General features: G+C 41.8%; 2 protein-coding genes across 2 annotated transcripts in view; both read left to right on the top strand.

Moving 5' to 3' along the window:
• LOC145780346 (E3 ubiquitin-protein ligase HERC2-like) overlaps positions 1–4,696 on the top strand; it is a 56,945-nt gene extending 52,249 nt beyond the window's left edge. Inside the window, exons 84-92 of the mRNA XM_082592048.1 lie at positions 475–616; positions 1,068–1,280; positions 1,476–1,597; positions 2,055–2,150; positions 2,416–2,495; positions 2,626–2,731; positions 3,242–3,454; positions 3,534–3,623; positions 3,855–4,696. Of these exons, the coding sequence (XP_082448174.1) occupies positions 475–616; positions 1,068–1,280; positions 1,476–1,597; positions 2,055–2,150; positions 2,416–2,495; positions 2,626–2,731; positions 3,242–3,454; positions 3,534–3,623; positions 3,855–4,145 (1,353 nt within the window). The 3' untranslated portion in view covers positions 4,146–4,696. The remainder of the gene's footprint in view (positions 1–474; positions 617–1,067; positions 1,281–1,475; positions 1,598–2,054; positions 2,151–2,415; positions 2,496–2,625; positions 2,732–3,241; positions 3,455–3,533; positions 3,624–3,854) is intronic.
• Positions 4,697–12,844: 8,148 nt separating this feature from the next.
• Positions 12,845–22,295, top strand: LOC145779541 (uncharacterized). The gene is made up of 3 exons (XM_082591146.1): positions 12,845–13,425; positions 13,825–14,055; positions 18,544–22,295. The coding sequence occupies exons 1-3, from the start codon at positions 12,927–12,929 to the stop codon at positions 19,056–19,058; spliced, it is 1,245 nt and encodes a 414-aa protein (XP_082447272.1). The 5' UTR covers positions 12,845–12,926; the 3' UTR covers positions 19,059–22,295.
• The last annotated feature ends 3,094 nt before the right edge of the window (positions 22,296–25,389 follow it).

Here is a 25,389-nt window from a genome sequence, read left to right on the forward strand (position 1 = left end):
GTTCAGCATTTTGATTTTATCGCAAAGGAATGATCTTTGTCAGAGAAGTCATGCACGAATTTAATGAGACTTTGTTTGTAGAGACTTTAAAAGGAATCGTGCGCCTACTTTAGGTTCTCAATTCTCACCTGCAGTGACAACCTGAAGAGAAGCGGTGATTTATGATACACAAATTGCGGTGGCATGGCGCAGCGGCTAAGGCGCTCGTTTTCCAATAATGCAAATCTGGTTCGACTCTTGGCTTACGTTGTTTGTTGATAAACACTACTCACCTCTACCCAAGGTGTTGCAAATTGGCTGTACAATACATCGTTGCTGAAGGAAAGGCGACCGAGAGAAAGGGACTGGAAGCCCTACTTTCTTTAGTGTTGAAGGCTTAGTGTTGTAAGAACCTTATCTTCTCATTCCCGAAAGCTCAGTAACCGAGTATGGAACCACCTTTACTAAGTTTCTATTTATGACGTTACACATCAGGTGAAGAAACATCGTGATGCTGACGGCCTAGTTGGGCCAGATGGGATCAAATCGGTCTTTGGACAAGCATTCACCAAGATGGACTGCTTGCTTCCCGATCACGTATTGTTACCTCACAGAGTGTGGAAGGTCAAGTTTTTCGGTGAGTTTCACGCAAGCAGTTGCGTCGTTTCGAATAATTTGCCGCAAGTTCAAATTTTCATCAGTAATCTCACAAAGGTTTCATTAGAAAAGACCGACGTCCTCTTACTTTAGAAGTAAACCCTTACCCTCTTTCTTGAGGGTGGCAAGCTTTTGATACTTCTGTTACGGTCACACAATGCACATAGTTCAAGGCCATTTCGTATCATAACTATTTAAAATATGGTTGTCTGGAGACATGGCTTGGAAGTATCTTAGAATCTTTGCTGCGCTGTCGATCTATGCATCTAAGTTAGATCATCTTTGGATGCTAAAGTCAAATCAAATCTTTTTAGATATATTTTTTGACCTTGTGAGATACCTCAGAGTTGGAACAAGCCAAAGAAAATGAAGAGGCGGCCAGCTCTGTGTTCATCTCCAGCGGATAATGATCAAATATTCTATTCTTCCAGGGGAGTCGGTGGATGATTGTGGGGGAGGGTACAGTGAGTCGATCGCTGAGATGTGTGGTGAACTGCAGGATGGATCAGTTCCTCTTCTCATCCCGACCCCTAACGCCAGGGATGAGGCTAATGGGAGCCATGAAGATAGTATGTGTCGTGACTCCCTCCTTCTCAATCCTCGAGCTACATCAGATCAGCGCATCCAGATGTTCAAGTTTCTTGGTAACCGTTGAAATTGTCATCCTGATAGGCAGCAGCATTCTGTGTTGTGGCAGGTTTCCAGTGACATTACCACGATGTTTATATAAACTTTATGCAAAAAAATCACGTTAAAACTTTGTTGGAATCAAAATGATCGAAGTAGTTGACCAATCTGAATGAACACGGGAAGTAACTGACGACATTCTGTTCCTGCAGGCATACTGATCGGCATTGGCATCCGAACTGGCAGCCCTCTCAGTCTGAACCTATCTGAGCACGTCTGGAGACTTCTAGCCGGGATACCGCCATCCTTGAAAGATATTGCCGAGACCGACAAGGTTAGCTATCACTGGTTCTTTCATGACATTAGTCATTAGTACTGCACATTACTTGCTCGATGAATATTTTAGTTCCGAGGTTGGCCATTAGACTATGTTATCTTCAGTCTATTAAATCAATTGAAAACCTCTTTTGTTGATTTATTGGTTTTATTATAAATCGTATTGTATCGTTGTCACCGAGATATTGTGGAAAGATTGATATCTCGGTGGTAACGATTGTACACACTCGATTGTTCAGTACACACCCGATTGTTTATTCCTATTTATTATGAGGATTTCTATTCATTGCTTTGCCCCCAGTTGACGGTCACCTCGCCAACCGGTGCTTGACTACGCACAGCGCGTTGGCGCCTCCTGTGGTTTATAGTTTTTTAAACTTTTTTTCCTGGTCATTGGTGAGTTGTACAAAAGCAATGTTGGAAGCAGATTGACATTGTTGGTTATTGTTCTCCAGTACTTCGTGAAGAAGTTGATCCACATTCGCAACGCCACTGCGGAAGAACTAAACGCCATGCAGTTGCCATTCACCACGGTTTCCGCCAGCGGACAGGTTAGTGGCTTCTTAAGGCGCCGTCTGATCGGTTAGTTGAGCATTGAAGCGAGTCTATGATGGTAGGTTATGTTACCATCACCCCATGCAAACTAATTGTGCACTGTCTCAATGGGCCTGTACGAAAGGGATCTACTTGACTAGGGCGAAGCTGTTTCGTCGTGAAGTGACTTTGCATTTTCCTCCGCAACTTCATTCCTACGAGAATAACATAACTTGTGTTACGCAGCGATGAGCTAACCGAAGCTTCCTATGTTCATTACAGGAAGTGCCGCTCAGCTCAGAGCATCTGGTGGTTGATGAAAGTAACAGAAGTGATTATACGAAGTCCTCTATCCGACACAGGTGAGTAACGACTTCTGCCTGGCATCGACCACATGACGTTGTGGTTGTACTTTGTTGATCACTGGTTGAAGTTTGGTTTGACATTTTCTTTATACCCCCCAACCAACCCCACTGATGTTTGTGGTTGCAGGTTGCACGAGTTCGACGACGTGGTGGCCGCGGTGAGAGAAGGCATGGCGCATGTCATCCCTCTCCCGTTGTTGTCACTGTTCACTGCTAAGGAGCTGGAGACCGCGGTCAGTAGCTTTATGATTGTGATTGTTTATTTTATAATTAATTATTATCATTCAGTTTTGCCCCCACTAGTGGGTGGGGTCGATTCTTTCCTTGTAGCGGTTACCTCTCCAATAATAATTGATAATAATGTGTTTCCATGTAGCGGTGCATCCATGGCAGATATGTGTGTTGCTCTCACTACCTTACAAAACAGACAGTGGCAACGATGTTCATTTTATTTCATTGTATTGGCATTTAATTGGCAACATACCATGTAATATACAACAGCAGTCAAGTTTAGATCGCATAACAAAATGGCAGCCAAAGACCTAAAGACCACCAACGTCCAACGTCAGCTGCCAGCCGAGGACATCATTACCTTGAATGCATTTCTAAAGGCACCAGTTTTAAAAGCTTTTGATATAAACCGACAAGGTACCGAACCCATGTCTACCGATTCAGAGACGGACACTCCAACCACAACGCCACGGAGTCGATGTTTCTTGATATTGATCGATTGACTTGTTCAGGTGTGCGGCAATCCTGACATTCCCTTGAACCTTCTCAAGTCTGTAGCCACCCACAAAGGGATTTCCCCGAATGACGAGTTGGCGCGTTGGCTCTGGGAGGTCCTGGAGTCGTTCACCAACGAGGAACGCTCCTTGTTCCTTCGATTCGTCTGGGGAAGGACGCGACTCCCGCGCTCCATCGCCGACTTCCGTGGCCGAGATTTTGTCATCCAGGTAAGACAGTTCGAAAACAAATGATCTTACAATGATGTCAAATACCGTTGATGACATCACAATGACATTACATTTGCAGGTTCCCGACAAGTACAGCCCCCCCGACCACTACCTCCCCGAGTCTTATACTTGTTTCTTCATGCTCAAGCTCCCTCGGTATAGTTGCAAGGTAACTGCCACCTGGACAATTTTATTATTATTGACAGCATTTTACAAAGTGGATTAAGCAACTTTCACGGTCTCTTCCTGACCCCATATGTTCCTTTGTCACATCCAGCTTGCTTGGGATGCGGTGGATTGTAAATCTGCTTCCTTTAACGTACACAAGTTGTTTAATTTTGATTTGTCAAAGATGTTGTTATCAAAGCGTTTGTTTGACCAACCGCCGCTGTGTGCGCAGCCTGTTCTGGAGGAGAAGCTCAAGTACGCGATCCACTTCTGCAAATCCATCGACACCGACGACTACGCACGAATTGATCTGCACGACGACGACGATGATGACGTGACGAACGACATCGTCATGTCGATGACGTCACGAGCGGGACAGGCTGCGCAGCGACGACGTCTCGCTTCGATATTCCACCAGCCGGCAGCCTTGCTGAGCAGCGACGAATCCGACGTTGAGTACGCGGCTCCTTTGGAAACCGATTCGAGCTCGAGCAGTGCCGACATCCGCGCGACGCTCTGCTGACAACAAGTCGCCCGCTTGTTGTGTTTGTACAATCACAATTGTTCATCTGTCGCATCCACGTGTTAGTTTTACCGCGATTTAGCTTAAATTGATTGATTGTTTTATTGTGTGAATCTTCATCCTTGAACTTGGAAAGCTTCTTTGGGAGCTGACTGTAAACACTCGGTATTTTGTTTTCGAGCTGTAAAGTATTTCAGTTTATATGATGTTTGGTTGCTATTGTTTGCGGGGGTCACACAATGGATGCAACCACTTGCTTCTTTTGGGTGCGGCCCAAGGATAGAGTGCTGGTTAAATCTTATGTTGTTGGAGCTGGGTATTTTAGCCTTTGCTCTTCTTACTCCTCCCCAATTGTGCAGCTCCTATTCACAAAGACCTTCCATAATTTACTCGACTGGCGAGACCTCCCGCTATTGTAGTGCATCGAACATATCTAACACTAGTGACATTTGTGTGGCTAGTCTAGAGAGCCGACTTATGCTTTTCATCTTTTGGCTTGTACGCGTTTAATGGGATGCTTAAATGTTTCAATAAAATTATTGTTACCTGGTTGTGGTTCAGTGATTTTCGTTCGGTGATTGTGGTTCAGCGATTGCAAAACATTAAACTCTCGAAGCTTAACCCCCCCACAGGTTTGCATTGACCTGCAGTGGCTTTGAACCTCTGACCATCCGTCATGGGTGTTGGTTTACGATTGTGTCTGGGCAGGACATAGGCTGCTGTATATCTCCATGCTGAAAGGTGACCACGGAGATTATGAAATGCTGGTTTGAAAGGTAAAGTCCTGATTGAATAATGTTTCCTTTTGGAGCTATCCCATAATAAAGATCCACTGAAGGAGAGCTTGACGCTTAACTGCACATGTGGGAACGTGAACACTGGTCGATTGATCTTGAAAGCAATATCACGACTTGTGCATGTTCTTGTACCAAGATTTACTGATGCATCTTGCACAGGATGTGTTCAGCAATCCAGTGATCACATTTTGTGCCGTCTAATTTTAAAAGTTACACATTCATATCACAACGAGTCTAGCAACAAGGTTCGCCCGAGCATGGCCGTTGGGAGAATAATGTGGGCCCTGTGCCAACGAGCAGTCAGGGACTCCTAAACACAACACTTTTCAAGAAAGCAATAAGGACTCCAAAAAATGTACAATGCATTCTTTGTTTTGGTCCTCTAAAATCATCTCGGGTCCAACTGTAGGCCTACCCCTGTCAATGCTACTGCGCCCAAGTGGATGATGATTGAAATACTGGTAGCCGCAAACTCTCTTTTTCCCAACAATGCAGGCTAGGTGAAAACGATAGTATATCGGTGAACTGACGTAAAAAATTCAGTTTCCAATTTTATTTTCAAACATCAAATTGAAAAATAACAATCGACAGTAGGCTACTTCCTGTATTAACTTCGCAAGGGTCTAGAAAAGGTAGAAGCGTCAAAAAGCAAACATTAAACCGTGCTCGAGAAAGAAATTTAAAGCCTAACAATATTGCACGGTCGCAACACGTTTTATTTCTTATCAGTTACACAAAAAATAAAAATTACTACAACCAGAGAAGGCTTTCGACAAAGCGGGCGGCAAGACAATAAGCCTCATTGAAGCCACAAATACGCAACAATTTGTGGGGTAAAGATTCTCAGAGCACATTCTTTGCGGCTTAGCTTGTTATTGTTTAAGTTTTCATCATGTTTCGTTTGGGCCTAGGCAATAACAGACACATAATGTGCACAAACATCCCAAGTGCTTGACCTACCTTAACAGAGGTAGAGTTTGTGAAGACTAGATGAACTGTGTAGACGCAAAAATAGAGCTGCCACCATGGTATAGGTACCATGGTAGCAGCTCTAGTATAGGTACCACCATGGTATAGAGCTGCCACCATGGTATAGCCTAAAGAACGGCCACAAACATTTGTCAAAAGATTGGAATATTCAAATTGTGAAATCATTTTAGCGCATTGGGCCAAGTTGATGTTAAATTCTTCCTCGGTCTTTATTTTTTTAGGCTACCAAGTTAATCTTTTATGCGAGCTTCGTGTTCTGCATTCTGCAATGTAGTTGAAAGCGTTGATGTGGACTAAAGTAATAGCGTAATACTTGGTAAAAATATTTTAATTTTTAAACCTGTCATCTTGTCCAGGATTTTTATATTTTTTTGGTTTGTGCCATTGACTGGAGCCCGTTACATTACAGCGCAAGGCTGAGTGGTAGGCTACTACATCTACTTCCGTCAAATACGTATAACCCGACTCTGTGATAATATATTGACAGAGTGCTTTAGTAAGTTTGTGTCAAAATTTATGAACGCACACCAGAAGTGACGCAACGCATCAGTGATGACGTTACAAAGCAGCATACCGGAAGTGATCACTTACATTTCAAAAGCTGGTTAGACAATAGCTCGTTGTTTGCTCACAATGGCAGAGCACGAGAATGAAATATGTATATTTATGTCATAATGACAAACACGCAGAACTGCAGGAAATTGCTACATGCACCATAACATAATCAAAAGTGTTGGTAGTTATGTTAGTCTTGAAATACGCGATTAAGCCGCAATTGATGCTGAAAATAGATTGTAAAAGATTATTTAAAGTTATAAAAAGTTTATGGGATTGTCGAATTAGATACTAAACTTTGTTTTCCGGCAGTGTGGCCGAAGGCGCATCTGCAAGAAAGTTCGCAAGAAAACTAAAATAGCCTAATGACTTTTAAATCTAAAGGAAGAGATAAGTATGCAGTTTTGGAAACCATTTCTGAAAAATCAAAAATCTCCAAAAATATTTTAGTGAGTTGTAAGGAAACAATGCCAATGACATAATCTGATTCAGTTCCTTCAGTTACAAGCACAAGGCGAGGTGCGGGCTCTTCTAAGTTGGCAATAAGAGATATGAAGACTGGAAGCTTGAAAGTATCTCAGGTGGTTGACATCGAGTGATTCATAAAAACCAGGTAAGGTACAGCGATGAATATTATTGAATGTGTGGGTATGCTTCCTCCATGTGTGGTGTCACGTGCTTTCGAAGGTAGTGATGAGCAACCGACTAACAGGTGTTGGCAGTCATATCAAAAAAAGTCAGTCAAGAAAAAAGTATTTGACTATCTGGCCAGCAAAGGATGCAAAGAATGTTGCAATGTTGAATGGCGTCATAAAATGTCGTCTGTGACGCCATTTTACTTCACCTAGCTTGGATCCAAACTTGTTTAAACAAAACAAATATTTGGAGCCTGGACAGTGTGGAGGGCTTGAACAAAGAGAACACCCGTCAAACGTGTCTTTATTTATCTCATGTTGTAATGGCACCCGGATACTTCCGGTTGGCGTCGAACCGATTTCCAGACGAACACGAAATTATAAAGCAAACTTTCTTATTTTATTGTTTATCATACTTATTAAATATAAATTATCTTCTAAATCTAACTTTTGTTTGTCACCGCATTAATCTCAAGCAACGCTATGAATATCTTACTTTCTGTGTTGCCAAGAACTTGTCTAGTGACGCAAAGTAGAGGAAAACTTCAACAGACATTTGATATGAAATGGCAGAGTCTACTGGCGTCTCTTTTTAAAATATTGTTTACAATATTCCAAATTATGAAACCACATTGTATGATTAAATCTAACTATGTGTATGTAAAAACAACTATAAAGTAATTTATTCTTAAAATATTCCAATAAGTAGCCTGTGTATGAACATTGAAAAGTGTATAAGAAGACAGACTTCTTCTAAGTCAATGCAGGTTACAGGGTTGCGGTGTGATGCAGTTGCAGATTGAACCACTCGAGCATGCATTTGTCACCAGTTACATTCAGGCTGCAGTAGCTTATGTTGCGGTTTGTTTACTTTGGAAGTGTGGCGTATGATGAGTTTAGAAAATCTTTTTGTAGAGGAAGAGGGATTGCCATCCTACCCGCGTTCATCTTCGCAGGCTTGCGTGATATCTACCGTACCTGACAATTGTCAATTTATGTTTGTTGTGGTTGGACGAAGAACGAGAAATTATTTTAGGACGTAATAAATTTTGGAAAGTTTTCAATGTGAGTCTAAACAGTTTACTCAACAAAAAAGACAAAATTATTGTAAAAAGATAATAATTTACCTGTCAATGCTGATGTCCATTACACATCTCAAAAACTAGGAGGCACGTGTTGCACAAATTGCATGTTAGCAAGTTGCAAGAGAAGAAAACGTTTGAGCCAAATTTCATTTCGAATGGTATCTAATTGCCACACCCTTCCAACCCACCTCAAAATTTTGTATTGTAAATATTGCCAAAAGTTTCTACACTACGGTACGTAGACTATGTACTTCGAGTACAAGTGTGCCTGGACGTGGCACCGCTCGGCATGTTGTCGTTTTAATTGATTCTACCACTGCCATATTGTTATTTGGTTGTAGGCTACTTTCACTGGAGCCCAATACTTTTTGTCTCAAAGAGCACTGACGGGGCTCATGTGGATAGAGGTCACTCACGATGCCACATCGGTCACCTCACATCTATCCTGCCCACATGCCCCGTTGCATCATCGGAAACGTGACGAGGGCACTGTACACGTCACGACACAAACATGTCGAAAACAAATAAACGTGAGGAAAGAAGCTGCTCGATATGCCAGAGAAGCAAAGAAAATTGTAAAGTGTAGGCTTAACTGTGGCAAAATATACGAACAACGTTTTTTGGTTTCTTGAAATGGCTCCAGTTAGGCAATGTTAGGTTGTATTGGTTTATGGTTGAACAACGATCCACCGTCTGGCAGGTTGGGAAACTCCAACATCAAAACCTCTTTGATGACCAGACGACGCAGGTTGACCGCGCCCACGTTGATTGAGATGCCAAATAACCGTCTGGACCAGTCTTGCGGTATTTGTAAATGTCAGTTTCTTACTTTGTTTTGCTGAGTGGTGTCTTGCTACCACGTTTGAGCTTCTTCTGTGAACAAAGCAGGTTGCATACAAAAGTCACAACAAATATACGGACAGTTAGCTATTGCAGCAGTACCGCAAAAGTAGCGGTAGGTGTCGGAGCCTAGATTGTTACTAACATAATATCTACTTGTATTTGATCGATTTGTAGACGGATTTGTCATTAAGTTGCAACGACAAGTTCTTACAATAACGTCAAGTTTTTGTTTGTAAACTTGCTCGAAGTGTCTACAAGACTTCTGGATGAGAGTCGGTTTCACATAATTAATTTGATAGAAAACAGAAGAAAAATTAGCATTGCTACTATAGTAAAGTCAATTTTTGTTGTTAAAAACAATGACGTTTGACTTTAGAGAATGAAGGCAATTATCTGCTGAACATACGTGCTGTACAAGTGTACAGTAAGGCGATGTGAAAATCAAAAAATTTTGAAAAATCAAAAATCGAATTATCACACAGGGTGACTATTGCTATGTAGAGTATTTCTGTAAAATTTCACGCAAAAATATTCAGTAACCTTAAACATGTAGTCGATTTTGTCCTTGGCATTTGTTGCCAGCACAGAGTTGCCAGGTACAAATTTTTTGAAGAAAAAACTTTGTTTATTTTTTTTAAATTGTAAAAATTTCCAACTTTAACAACCACAACAACAATTACATATGATGTCACTGCTAGTTGCCCTTTTAGGTAAAGGCTGGCGGTGTACGGTAAGATATTAAACAATCACCTGGCAACCCTATTTTTGCTTGGTCAGCAAAAACTGATGATATTAAAGCCTTTTTCACTTCTATGGCAAGAGTAGGAATGCACTGTGCATAAGATAACACTTTGGTTTTGTTGTAGTAATATGTATTACATAATCACACAACGCACTGCATTAATATTCGATTGTTTTCGCCGATTTACATTTGTTTTTTGACAGATATAGTAACTGCAACTCTCCAATGGTAGCTTACACATCAACCAACCAACTTTATATGTGCTTGTAAAACGTGCACAAACGTATGAAGAATACAGCCAATGAACAAGAAACAATGGTGAATATCAAAACATTATAAGTCAGATTTCGTGTCTGCTTTCGGCAAGACCCTACGCGAAGCAATTCTCGCCCAAATGAAACCATCCAGTCGTTGAAGGCCAGCAACACTTCCACAGTCGTTAGTGACTTCCCAAATGAGACGCTGCACAGCCTGAGTATGGGCAGGAAAATGAGGGCATTCAAATTTTGTGTTTATCAAACCCTTTAGTTCATCTATGGTCAAGTGTGAAGCAAGGCTAGACTCAGTAAGCGTGGCATGGTCCCAATCAAAGAGCACAGTGAGTTGGCATCCAAATTTAATTTTGGTTGGGTAAAAATGCGGACAGAAACATCACAAGAGTTACTGCCTTTGCGAATATTTTCTAACATGTTCACAGAAAAAGATCACAGAGCAGGATCATCACTGGATACCGGGGCATTGTCACATTCAGATGTACCAGGTGCAGCTGGTTCGAAAGGAGTCAATTTCTTCATCAATTGCTGCAGAAAACTGCTGTTTTTCTCCAGTTCTCTTCCTCTATCACTTGTGACTTCTTTGCTGCAGCGAAATCATCTCCTCGCTGTTGTTTGAGGCTCTTGAAAAACAAGTTTTTTGTGTGAATGATAAATGTAAAGAACACAAAATAATCCATGTAAATCAGTTCAGTTTGTTTTTATTTCTGACTGTCACAACGAAAAACAATATATGCCAAACATAACAGATAATACTCTTTCGGACAAATGGCAGTAAAAAACAGTGATACGGTAGTCAAGAAAAATCTTCTCGCCATAGCACGACTAGCTTTAGTGAAAGCACAAGCCTGCCTTTACAGACATAGAAATCAGAACATCTGAATCACTTTCCCACGAGGAAATGCTTTAGGAAAATGAAAAATCCTTAAACCACCTACTATCTAGAGTTGGTTGCACTACATCTGCAATGGTGAAGTGGGGTTGTAGAATGGGCAGTAACCCATTCTCCTTCTCATATGGCTCCATTCAACAAATGTTGTTAGAAGAGCCATGTCAATGACAACAACTGACCAACCCCAGTACACAGCATGGGACATGTCTATGCATGACCCTGTTATCAAAGAATATACTTATAAAGCCTTAGCCTACACTTCATAGAAAATTACTAGCCAAAAAAGTTTGTAACTATACCGTATGTAAGAACTTACCTTTTTGTTAACTCTCCTTTGAAGCGTTTTCGTTGTCCTTTTGTCAAGAAGCCCAATTTGGTATAACGGTGCTTCTACTCCACGATAACGTTGGGAGAGGAGAAACCTCAATTGTTTTAGGAATGCGATCTTCATTTGAAAAGAGAATAGTTAGCTTTTTTTCCAGCTTCCTGAAAAATTAATTCCTTGTGAGTGCTCTGTCTCTGTAAACGTGCAATTAATTATTTCAACACATTAAAGTTTTGAAGTGTCTGCTAGTTGGTTATTGTAGCCTACGTGTACTGTTCATTCATGCAAGCTACGGTATATGTTAGTATTTTTAACAACTACCCTTCATCCATACAAAGGTATACGAGTTGGTCTATATTTTATGTCACTACCAAGCTTAGTTAAAACCTGTCAGAGAAAAAGTTGCAGTAATAAAGTACTTGAGTATCACCTTTAACAAAGTAGGCTGCAGAATGCAAGAACATATCGTAGTGTTGGTAAATCAGCAGTGGGAAGCTCCTTGGAGGGTCCAATGACAGAAGAGCTTTCCAAGCTTCTTACTCTCTTTTTAGAACTTTTAGGCATGATTTAACAGTAAACAATGCTACTCACAACAAGGTTAGCTTTATGAACTAAAGATAATATGTGAAGAGATTATTGTATTTTTTGAAAAAAAACATAGCCCACTTACAGTACACAGAACTAAGAATTTAAGTGCTGAAAACTTAGTTGTCTGAGCCTTCCGTAATACTATGAACTTTATTAGTGTCATTCTCAAAGCTACATATAAAAAATGCAGAACCACAAACAGCAACTTCACCTGAATAAGCAGTTCTTATTCCAGAAGACCTGATAATTACAGACACTGCCTCTTAGGCCTACTTTACACAATTTGGAAAACCTAGCCTAAACTGACTTTGAACCGAAGCCTGAATGATTTAACAACCAAGTATAAAATCATAGCAAACATTTCGGCTGAACACAACTTCTTATCTGAATTTTGCAGCCTTATCTTCAATAATATATAATCAGCAATTCAGCATCTCAAGTTATAAATCTCTCAGCAGCAGACAGCAATCGCTCGCGCTCGCGTGTGTGCGGCACACAACGCGTTTTCCCTAACTAGCCATTCAGAGCGCGCCATCTGGATCACGTGGATTGATGCGTTGTGATAGTATGTTTTGTGGAATCACCTTGCAAGAATTAGAAAATACTAACCTTAAAACGCTTACATGTTTACGGATACTGGATTTTATTGCATAAAACTTCACAAAAATACTCTACACAACAGTAGTCACCCTGTGTGATAATTCGATTTTGTCCATTCAAATTTCACATCGCCTTAGTGTACAGCATAGTATTAAAAATGCAGACAACGCCACTGTGACGCTGCGTGGCCACTGTGCCCTGGACAGTAAAAACTATGCACTTATACTATGACTTTGTCCTTTATAAGCAGAATTTTTCTTGAAAACCTACTTTCAAATGTAATAGGATAATTTCCTATCACTTAAATGGAGTAATTCTGTCAGAATAACCTTACTCCGTATTAGCTTTAATTTTGTATCGTTTGTTTCAGATTGACCCATGAAATTGTTGTAGATTTGTAATAGATCAAGTAGTTGATTTAATTAAAAATTATCTTTGCATTGTGACTTCAACAGCAATGCCTGGACGAGACGATATTGTTCCGGGGGGTGCAACTGCGTTGGAAGATAATAAAGAAGGAAACGAGTCCCCATCATCGGCAACATCCACTTCAAAATTGATTTCCCGTCCTCGGAGCTTTACCAGCGTCCAGAACAACCACCGCGCTCTCCGATCAACAATGAGCAATCCGATAAAATTGCCTCAGAACTCATTAAAACACAATCACATACCAACAAGTCGGCCTGATTCATCGTCTTATTCCAATGTTCCTCTCATCCGCTGTGGGTCATCATCCGGGTCAAGGTATGAGGAAACAAGAAATGCAAGAATATTCATCCGCCGAATGCCATCGCCGGCCAATGACGAATCTTCCGAGAAAAGATTTCAAAAGTTTTCGTTTTCTTCTGACGACGTCTACCACCACAGCAACAGCCAGTACGAGTACCATAGCTCTGATGTGTTTCTACCTCCTGGTCACGTGAGTGAAGGGGGAGAGTCGTCGCGTATGGGAGGAGGTAGGCTATGCTTCAAATAATCCTGCTAAACATTACCTTCTTAGGGGATCATCGTTGTTACTCTGATTACAGTAACTTCGTAAGGTGTTAATTTATTTGTTTGTTTGAATGGATAAATACTTCCCTTGCCTGCTTGTACAACCAAATTTGTTCCCGCATTCCCAACAACTGTGTCCATCCGCGACAATGCGTCTGTAGTTTCCACGGCATGTGAAGTTGTGAATATTTTGACAATGTTTGTATTCAGTTGCGTAGTCGGAGGTTGGACTGATGTAATAATCCATAAATATAAGTCAGTTTCTGCCTTTATAACCAAATTTGAAACGGTATTAGCTAAAATGTTTTAAACACCAAATTTATTGGACAAATTTTCCGTTCATTTTATGATCGATTTTTCAGGATCAAGTTCTTTTGATGATCTACCGCGATTCGCGCGACCCACCTCAAGTGTACCGGTAACCTTCACCTCCAGAACGTCATCGTTAAGTGACATGGTTACGTCATTGCCTCTTCATCAATCGTCACTCGCAGACGAAGCTTTAAACGCGCCGAGGATGAGCCGACAATCTTCGCGGCGGAGTATGGGTCGCGATTGGACGCGACAACACTGGAGCAAACTAAAAGATTTAGGTGAGGAAAGCAAGTTGTGATCTGTTTGGGGCCGTTTGGAGGCTAATTTGGGCCCGGTACCAATAGCATCCTCGGGTCCACAAAATTAGACACCGCGGACGAAATAAAACACTTTATAAGAAATATTCCAAACGGAAAGCACAAGTTAGGCCTACTAGCACAAAACCATCAAAAAAGGGTGTTTTTTCAGGAAGGAATTATTATCGATTCTAACATAAGATCAATTTGCTGCAAATGCGCCAACGTAAATATATGTGGCGATATCTTCGATTTAAGGGATGGGTCCGCACCCAAAACTCTTTCCATGAGTCCCTGTCATAGTCTTTGGGTCTGGTATACTGTGGCCTGAAGATTGTGATTTACTGCTTTCTGCAGTTGCCACAGCATCTCTGGCGATTACTCGAACCAAGCCTGACAGAAGCAGCGTGTACTGTGGGTCAGCACGATTGACGCTTAAATTAAAACTTTGGCGCGACTGAGCGATATCTGGCGACTTCAAGGGAATTTTGTTTCGCTATTTCTATTTTTACAAAGGCTCAGACGAGATGACGTGTGACTTAAATGCTTGTGTGTTCATTTCGCGTATATTTGAAAAATCAGATGCGGTCTGTTACACATTGCATGAAATTATTCAATTGACTTCTGTTGAACCTCTACAATTTTTCTTTGTCCGAACACTTCTTTTATCTCAGTCCATGGGTCGAGATGTTTGTAAGAGTCAACGCTGCAACGATATTGCACAAATATGACGTCATGTATTAGATACACGATCGTCTTTCGACACTACCTTGCTAAGAACGCTTATGATTTCTTCACTGTTTGGATACTTCCAGCAGTCATAGTTTCCAGGGATGGAGGAACCATTTTAAAAGTAGGTGGGCCCAAAGGCTTAGCAGTCAAAAGTAATCAAACTTCTGGGGGGTTTCGCCCCCCAGACCCCCCATAACATTGCTGCATTCCTAATACTTGAAATCGTTTATACATTGTGTTTTCATGATTGTCTTTTGTGCCAACCAGCGAAAAATTTCCGATTTTGGGCACGATTTAGCCGAACAAATTACAAAATTGTTAAATTGCTCTATAGCGCTGTACAAAATATGGCGATGTACACACAAATAAAACGGCAAAATACACACACAGTTATAATACCAACCTGGGAGAAATGATCTGCAGCATTATACAGTAGGCCTACGTGCATGCACTGCATAATATGTAATGATATCATTGTTTCAACCTTAGAGAACAATGAGATTGATTTATAGATTACTCCACCAATCACACCCACACGTGCTGCCCATCAACAGTGGCCTCAACAGAAAAGTTTGAAGATTAGATTTCATCACTGAGCTATCAAAGATAACACAGGCCAATAAAAAAAAAAAAAAATTAAAAAAGGCACGGCATGTGAGAGTCATTTTAGGGTACTTCGAGGCCTCTGATTCCGACAATGCACTTGTTTCTTTCGAATTGGTTCTAGTTTTTGAGATAAGCCTACAGCAAAAACATCGTTTTTGCAATTTTGAGCCCCTATAGATTTAACGTCGTGTCGTTTAGCCTATTACATAGACAAAACTGAAAGTAATCCCAGGCACATTTCTGAGTTGTATAAATGCCATTTGAAACCCATCACGTTGATTACAACCCAAACAAACAGCCATTTAACGTTTACTGGCCTAGTAACAATCAAAATACGACGTGAAGCAAGCATTAGGATACAAGATGTAGAATATATAACTTGTGCTTTGCGTTAATATATTTGTTGACTTCAACAGTATCAGACTTACTAACTAAGCTACTAAGTACAAATAAAATACATAGCCTACATTGTTTTGCTTAACAAATTAAACGAATAAGCAAAACAAAGCCATCGATGAACAGACGCAATTCTTTATTATGGTAGGCCTACTATACTGAACAACACCCATCAAGGTATACGAAGGCCATTTATATAATTACAAAATACAAAGTTATGTTCTTCAAACTATAAATTTCGAAAATTCGACAAAACCAAGTGCATTTTTGGAATCAGGGGCCCTGAAATACTCTAAAATGACTCTCACCTTTTGTGTCAAAATTTTTTTGTTGGCCTGTGTAATCAAACTAGTGTAGCCTATATCAAATGAGTGGAGCTTTTTTTGGAACTCTTTCTCTAATTTGCCGTTTTCGCTACCTTTTCAAAGAAATTTAGCTTTCAAAAGTGGGTGGGCCAGGCCCACCCAGAAAATAAAGTAGGTGGGCCCAGACCCACGAGGCCCACGTGGTTCCTCCATCCCTGATAGTTTCCATATTATCTGTGATAAGCTTCTGTTGTAGGCCAGGATTTGCTTTGTAAAGACTAAACCAAGAATTATATTTTCTTGCAACTGAGTCTCGTGTAGCTTCTGTCACGTAACAATATGCAGCAGTGATGTAACAAGGTGATCCAAACCTTTGTTGCTTCAATGTAGCTTGTGTAATTATGCAAATTAGCTAAGAAAAATACAAAAATTTAGGAAAAAGGCTCTACCACAATGACTACTTCACTTATTGTGCATTGTTAGACTTAATATAGTCTATAAAATAAACTGTAAGCCATGAGTCTCGTCCGGTCCGCAAAAGGTGAACATTGAACCGGGAGTGAGTTGAGCAGAGTTGTCTCACCTGCCAAGCCCATGTATATCAGACAGGGGGCCTATATAGGGAAGTAGAGTATGTTATATACTCGATGATTAGCTTTAGTGCTTTCTCGTTCTCTTAATCTAAATCGTCAACCACTCAGCACATGTCAGGTCACAGTAGCGTTGGCAGGAGGGTCTATGGAATGATTTTGAACTTGAAACCAGGATGATTCAGGAGGGATCGTGACTTTTATAAGTGACCCGAGAACTTGAAGAAACCACCGCGTGTTCTTCGGATAAGCATTTTTCTTAGAAGTGTCTTGATTTAGGGTTTGAGGATCTCACTGGGACCGGGCCAAGATTATCCCCTCAACTGCCCTGTGTAGGATGCGACATAACTCAGTTTCAATGACTCTTCAGACAAGTTGAGGACCGGTTGACGGTGTATTTGGGAAGTTTAGTTTGATAATTTTTCGGGTACTCCCACTACTCAAAAACATTTCGGGTACTCCCAGATTGTGTTTGGCAAACATTTATTTATCATTTAAAATAAACCGTTAGAAGCAGTATGAGGGGAATTTTATTATTATTAAACAATGGCTACTATTTTTACTACCAATTATGAAAGCAGTTCAAATATAAAATGACTAATACAACGTAATTGCAGGCCTTTGGAAAATGACATATGAATAATAGGCTGTGCATTTAAATGGTAATCTTGTTGAACCGAAACATTCCCAGACAGCAAATCAACGCCTGCAGACGTTGAAACAATGTAAAAATGGTTGATTTGCTGTTTGAGTTATGATTCATTGCTTTGATCTGTAAGTATTTTTGTTGTTGTTGTTTTGACCAACCCGAAATGTGGGTCAGCCCCGGAGTTATCATCACAAATTGCAGATGCAACTAGTCGAGTTTTGAAATGGTTCCTTCTATAATCGTTTTAATTTACAGAAATAGATTGATTTGGTTTTTGAGTTGGTTTTGTATCTTTATCCTCGGACTGACAAAGCCTTGATTGGTTATTCCTGGTAGTTTTGCATACTTGTAGAGGTTTCTGATACAGCGCCGGTTACCGAGATTGGCAGAGTGAAGTTTCCGATTGTTGAAGTGTTGTTGCCGGGAAATTATTTTATCCATTATGTGCCGCTGAATGGAGAGCAGTCTATAGAATGCGTTGCTCAAGTGCACACCACGAGAGTCAAACCAGCACCGCTCGATCTTGAAACTTCTTTATTCACAAAGTCACGCGCTAACCAACTGAGCTATAGGGGCCGACACTGATCTATCGGGGCAAACTATCCCGGTGGAAGACCCAGGTACTGAATTGAAAAGAGATAGATCAAAACACCTGTTCTTAGCTGTTGAGATCCGAGAAGCGACTGACTAATAATTTTTACAAAGCGGGTACTCATTAATGTTGCATGCTGCACCATCACGTGCACTACATCGGAGTTTATCACGTATTTGGAGGCTACTTGTCATTAGCAAGTCCTCAATTGCAGGTTCCAAATTACATTTTGCTTAATCTGTACAAATTTAGTATCAGATTTTTGCAAGACGAGCCGCAAGACATTTAGCATGTAAACAATTATGGGTATAGGCTGTTGATAACAGCTGTTGCTTGGCTGATAGCCTGACAGCTATGCAATGATTGGCAGGATCTACCACTGTGAGTTCGATGTTTGTTTTAATAAAGTTTTGTTGGAAGTGCACTTGCTGTAGCCTCCGACAAATATATCAAACTAAAACCACAATTGTATTTCACATTATTTAAACATAGAAAAATTAAATGACGAAAGAATGACAGTCAGAAATTTAATGTTTAAATTTAACTCTGCACCACTTGGTCGGGTACTTTTCCATTTCAAGTTCGTCGTTTTTGTTTCAGAATTGGAGTCAGAAAGAGCTCGTCGGTGTTCAAAGCTCTCCAGTGGATTCGCGCCTCTCATGGTGTTTGGAGGACTCGTCTTCGTTTGCATCGGAATCAGCGCCAGCACAAATACTGGAAAAGATCAAGAAAGATTGCGCAAGCTCAGCGCCGCCCCGATAACGATGGGGGTGTTTATGCTTACCCTGGGCGGTGGGCTAATCTTTACCTGGTTCAGCTGCCGGTCCAAGGCACGGCAACTGGAGCACAAAGTTTTACATGGATCCCCGCACAATTCCATCGCTTCTCCAGGCAATGTCAACACCATCCAATCTATCGTAGCAAAACTTAATAACTCACGTAGCGGGTTCGTGCGAGGCGCTCGACCGCCGACTCCAGTTACACAAACGTCAACAGACAATGAGACGATGGCGAGAAAGACTAAAAGGGTTTCCGTTCAACTATCGAACGGTCAAATTGAAGTGAGGGACGTACCCGCCCCAGAAAGTCTCATAACGCGAGAAACAAGCGTATAGCTCGATCCAATTGTGAAACATTTTTGACTTTATTGTTTCTTCGTCTTCAACAGCCAGCAGCTGTAGTAACGACTAGGATATCATTGTATATCCAACTTAGTTCATTGTTTTGTGGTGATGTGACGCTGCAACGATATTGCACAAATATAACGTCATGTATTAGATACACAATCGTCTTTCGACACTACCTTGCTTGGAACGCCAATGATTTCTTCACTGTTCAGATACTTCCAGCAGTCATAGTTTCCATATTATCTGTGATAAGCTTCTGTTGGCCAGGATTTGCTTTGTCAAGACCAAACCAGGAATTACATTTCTTGTGACTGAGTCTTGTGTACGCTTCCGTCACGTAACAAAGTTGCTTCATTGTAGTCCAATGAGTAGCCTAGACATTATCCATGAGCAATATAACACTTCTGCAATCTTCTTCTTCTTCTTGCGTTTGAGGCCGCCACAGATCACGTTGTTACATCCAGGCGCAGCAGCCAATGGATTGTGTATTCATCGAGCGTTGTTAGGTCCACATGTCTATCTTGTGGTCGGTATACAGGACACTGATAAATAATATGGTGTGCGGTTTGAAAATCTGAGCCACACGCACAAGATGGTGAATCGGCGAGGCCCCACTGGAACATGTTGCTGCTAAAACGGCCCACTCCAGACCGCAGGCGATTGAGCTTCACCCATTCCTTCCGGAATAGTTCTGCTCCAGGTGGGGTGTTGGTATTGGGAAGGACTGTGGATTGGGTTGGTCTCGCAACTTCTCTCCATTCACGGTTCCAAACTTCGGAAATGTGGAAGTTCGATTTGCACATAGCTGCAGCATGTCAGGAGAACGGGCGTCGAGTGCGAGTTTAGAACAATCTGGTTGAGGAGGTGGTCATCCCTTGACATAGCTTGTAGGACCAGACTACGTACGTGGTTTTCCCTACGAAATCTACCTGGGGCGATGCCTGATAGTACCGGCAGAAAGTCAGTGGGAGTTGGAAGCAGGCAACCGGTGATTATTCTCATGGTGGTATTGAGGGCAGTGTCAATTTTGGAAGTGTGTACGCTGCGGCACCAAGTGGGGGAAGCATATTCGGAGGTACTGTAAACAAGTGCAAGAGCACTTGTACGGAGTGTGGATTAGGGTGGAGTGAAAAAAGAAAATTTTGATTTTTGCTCTGTAATAGCGATTAAAAGTTGTAGTGTGGCTTGACTATTAAGCTTTGAAAATTTCAGCGTTTTAAAATAAAGTTTTCGTCTGCCGCAAGCAAGTTCAAGATTACAAGGGATGTGCTGATTAAATATCACAATTTGCTTCAGAATTTTTTCCGCAACAAAACCATCGCATGTGACGTCATAGAGGATATTTCTTACGATTCAATTAGTCCATTTAAGCAACATAATCGGAAATATGCAATTCTTAAAAAGGGCCTGAAAAAGCCATTGCAGCGGTTTGTATGTCTGTTGCATTTTAATGAATTACCACTGAGACACTTGATGCATTATCTTGATGGAGTTACATCTGGTCCACTAAGTTTTTCTGGCTCCATTGGTAAAAAACTTGAAGACTGTGACAGTTTACCAGTCACAGAGTTTGAGGCTGTTGATATTCAACTGCCTTCAATTGACGTGAGCTTAAGCACAGACCAGCAGTAGCCTACTGTACTTGTATGGCATCTGTAAAGCAATTAGCTCAGGGCGTTGTGATGCCAAGCTTGCCTATTGTAATCCAAGAAAGATGAATCACTCCAGATGGCTGACAACAACCAATCGCATTTTGAAGCTTTATGTTTCACGAAACAATCCCTGTAAAATCTGAGAGCATTGGTCTTCTTCATCGTGTATCACACGGCCGTAGCCCAGAGCATCACGCAGGCTCTTGCTCTATCGTTGAACTCGGCCAAATCCTGTGCAGAGCACCTTGCTTTTAGGTCAGGGCATTCGAGTAGATGTTGCATCGTTTGCTCCTGTCCGCATTTGCAACTTGTGCTCCCCATGGAATACCCCCAGTGTCTCATCAAGGTTTTACACCTGCCAATACCAGTTCTTAAGCGGTTGAGGCATCGCCAATACTTCCACGGTTCACGTTTTCCGGGAGGAAGGCTCTCCATGGGTGTGAGCTCCATATTGGCCAATGTCGGTCCGGCTGCCAGTCTCTCCTGCCATAGTTGAACCCGCACATTGGCGGCGACATCGTCATGACCTAATGGTATAACTGAAGCAAGGAAACTTTTGGTGGAGTAGCGTTGGTGGAGTAGCCTACATTGCCAAGTTATACGCTCCAACGTGGTTTGCAGTGAAAACGCAACCTTCCTGTACTACTTACTGTAAAGGAGCTAAACACTTTGTTTCACGTAGTTAAAAAGTCGCGCTGTCTTAGCGCTGAACTAAAAGCAATAGTTGTCCCTGGTATCAACCGAAATGCCTTTTTTGCTCACCAAGAGAACCTATTGCTGTGGATGTTGGTAGATGAACGTCTGTACAACAGAAAATTAGCACTGAGAAGGATACTTTCCAGAAAACAAGGTCATGGAGATTCCATTCGTCTCTTTAAAGTTCCACTCTTGATCTTTGAAGCAAACGAATACTTTGAACTGATTGATTGGCAGCATACAGAAAGATATGAACTACCGCTAACTTGAGACATACCGGACAGTCAGTTAATGTCCTTCATTCAAGATGCTGCAGCTCCAGAGCTTGAATTTCCTAGCTATCCGTGTCACACGCAAGCCATGGAAGGGGCCGTGCGCCTCGTTATTGAAGCAGCATCTGCGGTGTGTGGGCAGAAACAACGGGAAGGATTCATTCGAAGTAGACTGCAGTCAAAATTAGAAATGCCTGTATTCAATACAAAACGAGAGTTTTTGGCAAATGGAGTGCTTAATGAGATTTAAACTCATGGGAGTCGGCAGAGAGGGGCACTTGTCTCCCTGGATTTGAGTTTTATAAACGTTTCTTTCCTTATGAAAACGATACTTTCAAAAATGTTTCTTACCTTTGGGCGATAATATCTTTTTCATCCAATTTTCTTCGAAGTAAACCAACATTTTTCCAGGACTATTTTTTCGCGCTTTCGGAAACTATCGCTAAGTATGCCTTGGAAATATCTTTAATTGTAACGTTTTCGCTCGTGCCGTCCAAATTTACGTTACATTTCATCAATACACTTAGCTACGTTGCACTCGTTGTAGCTCACAAGATGAAATTTGGCTTAAAAGATGTTTGCCCCCCCCCCCCCCCTGCAATATTTCTGCCAACGCCCATGTACTGTATAAGCTGATGATTTAAAAAGCGTTTACAATATTTATATGGGATCAAAAGTAAACAGGCAACCGAAATCTCACTATTGTCATATTAAGAAAAACACTTTTCTACTGTAGTTTGCTTTACCTTCATTGCACATACTTGCTTAAACTGTGCTGATGAACTTGTGAAAGGAACAGAAATTTGAAGAAAATAGCTTAAAATCCGTGTTTTTTCTTATCAGTTGATCATATACATGCAACAAGCGTTCTAAAAGACGTATTTTCCACTGCATTGCAACGATTTATGTGTAATTTACAACTCTGATATTGTTAGATAGAAGTACCGAAGGTAGAAGTTAGATAAAAGTGACGATCTGCTAATTGTGATGACGTCATAGCTCCAAAATACCAGTGAAAACTTCAATGGACTTGCGGCAGACGTAAACGTTGATCAAAATCAAAAATATTTCAGCATGTGAATACATTTACCACATCACAACTTTTAGTAACTATTACAGATTGATTCTATCAACTTTCATTTTTAACCTATGTTTCACTCCACCCTAGTGTGGATGTACTAGCACCCCAGGAAGTTCCAGCTAGGCATTTCAGCAGGTTGTTGCGTGCTGATAGCTTAGCATGGAGGGCTTCAGCATGGTGTTTGTAGGTTAATTGGCGGTCGAGCTTCACTCCTAGGTAGATGGAACACGGGTTGTGTGGTAGTAGGTTTCCGTTGAGAGAGACTGACAATTGGCGCGTAGATTCCATGTTGCAAAGGTGAAAAGGTGTGACGGTGGTCTTTGCCAGGCTCAGTTTCAGCATCCACAGTTTCAGGTAGTCTGCGATTTGGGCCATGTCATCTGTAAGTGCTTCCTCTACCACATGCCAGGACTTGTCAGAATTGAGTAGTGCCAGATCATCAGCATAGCCGTACTGGCGTGACGTAGTCTCTGGTATGTCACTAATGTAGATGTTAAATAGTAGGGGTGATAAGCATGATCCTTGCGGAACATCGTTTTTTAAGCGGCGTGGCCGGCTGCACTGCCCGTCACTCGTCTTAAACAAAAAGGTCCGATTTGCAAGAATATTTGCGAGAAATCGCACTACCTTTTTGTTTGGGATCATGCGGAGGAGCTTTAGGGTTAGCCCTTGATGCCACACAGTGTCATAGGCAGCAGTGAGGTCCACCAAGATTACTCCTGCTTTGTTGCCCTTCTCGAAACTTTCCTCAATATCTTCGGTCAGCTTGACTGCTTGATGAGTCGTACAGCGTCCGTGCCGAAATCATGCTTGTTCTTTTGTTAGCTGGGGATCAACAACTGGCTCGAGTCTAGTTAGCAGGAGCCGTTCCAGGATCTTGTATGGGACGCAGAGTAGTGATATTGGGCGATAGCTCTTGGGATCATCAGCTGGCTTGTTTGGTTTAGGTACTGCCACTACAGTTGCTTTTCGCCAGCTTTTAGGTATGGCCTGGAGAGTCAGGCAAGCAGAATAGAACCTTTTCAACCATGCCAGACATTTGGAGCCACAGTGCCTCAAGAATTCTGGAGGGATGTTATCGGGCCCTTGTGCTTTCCCGCTTTAAACTTGTTTGATGGCAGACGCAAGTTCTCTGGTGCTGAAGAGGGCTGACAGATGGCCATCTGCGCTTGAAGCGTTCCAGAGCCTGCTGCATTCCTGCTTCACTGCAAGGGCGTGCTTCTTGTTTGCCACTTTACATTTGCCATTGGCTAGGAGCTGTTGTGCTATGGAGTTAGCGGTTACAGGGCATCGTTTAGGATTGGAGGTGCGGCCTGTAAGGCGATTGAAGGTTTTCCATGCAGCTCTGCTTGAGTGGGTGAAGTCAATGCCTTGCACTGTATCTTCCCAACGCTGCATACGTTTCACGTTGAGGTGTTGTAACAGATCAGTGGCAGTCATGGATGTCTCTTCACTGGTTTTTGAGGCCAGGAACGCATCATAGCGTTTGTTGCATTCTTCGTCCCATGATGGTATAAATTGACGACGGAATCCACGGGGGATGGACTTCTTTGCTGCCACGAGTAAGGTTTTGCAGAAGGCTTTATAAGACTTCTCCAGTCCGTCAGAAGTTGGTTCTGGGAGGTGCCGGGTTTTCTTTTCAACCAGGAGTGTGAACTTGGTCCAGTTTGCCTTGCGAAAATTCCACCTCTTCACAGGTTTGCTTGGGACTGGGTTGAATGGGTTTTCAGGGGTGATGAGCGATGGTCTATGTTGGGACTTAGGAAAGGGGCTAAGGATGGTACGGTTTGGTAAAGGTCCTTTTAGGTTGGCAAAGGCCAGGTCTGGATTGGTTGTTGTTTTCCATCTTCCTGACAAAAAACTGTCTGGTTGTTTTGGGTTGAACATTAATTGGATACCAATGACAGCTGCCCATGATTCAAGCGCTATGCCGTCTGCATTTGAGTGGCGGTATAGCCCCAGGTTGTGCTGTGGGAATTGAAGTCTCCGGCACATATGCATGGTGGAGCAAAGGCGGGAAAACTTATGCAATGAACATTACCTTAGTGATCTTGTTTGAGAGTTTGCAACCTGTGGTGGTGATTCAACAGAGTAGGTGTCAGTTGTGTGCAACTATTGACACGTTTGATCGTCACAGGCGTAAGGTTATGAAGAAAAACTCATCACCATATCGTAAACTCATCACTAATCACTATATCATAAACTCATCACTTTATCATAAACTCATCACTATATCATAAAGTCATCACTATATCAAGAAATGATTATGGCTCCGCTTGGCTCAGCACCCGTGGCTCAGTGGTTATCGCCTTCGGCTCTGGTGCTGGTAGCCCTGGGTTCGATTCCAGGTCGGGTCATACCAAAGACTTTAAAAAGGGTACCGATTGTGTTCTTTCTTGCATAATGCAGTGAGGATAAATTGGGTAATAATCTGGTGACACATCACCCTCTTCCAATCTGCCTTGAGCCAGCATGGAAGCAGTACGGCTCATAAAATCACATGGAACCCTGTCAAGTAACCCATGTTGATGCGCAATCTGCTGCAAGCGGAGATAGCGAATGATTATTATTATTATTATAGGACTATGGCGAACCGAAACTCACAAATACTTAACCTC

The sequence above is a fragment of the Aplidium turbinatum genome, chromosome 11 (genome assembly GCF_918807975.1).
Source record: "Aplidium turbinatum chromosome 11, kaAplTurb1.1, whole genome shotgun sequence".
Classification (NCBI taxonomy): Eukaryota; Metazoa; Chordata; class Ascidiacea; order Aplousobranchia; family Polyclinidae; genus Aplidium; species Aplidium turbinatum.

Excerpts from the sequence above, each read along its gene's own strand:
- LOC145779541 (XM_082591146.1), top strand. The coding sequence starts at position 12,927 with ATGCCTGGACGAGACGATATTGTTCCGGGGGGTGCAACTGCGTTGGAA. Across the intron at positions 13,426-13,824 it reads GTCGTCGCGTATGGGAGGAG|GATCAAGTTCTTTTGATGAT; the intron begins GTAGGCTATGCT and ends TCGATTTTTCAG. Across the intron at positions 14,056-18,543 it reads GAGCAAACTAAAAGATTTAG|AATTGGAGTCAGAAAGAGCT; the intron begins GTGAGGAAAGCA and ends TTTTTGTTTCAG.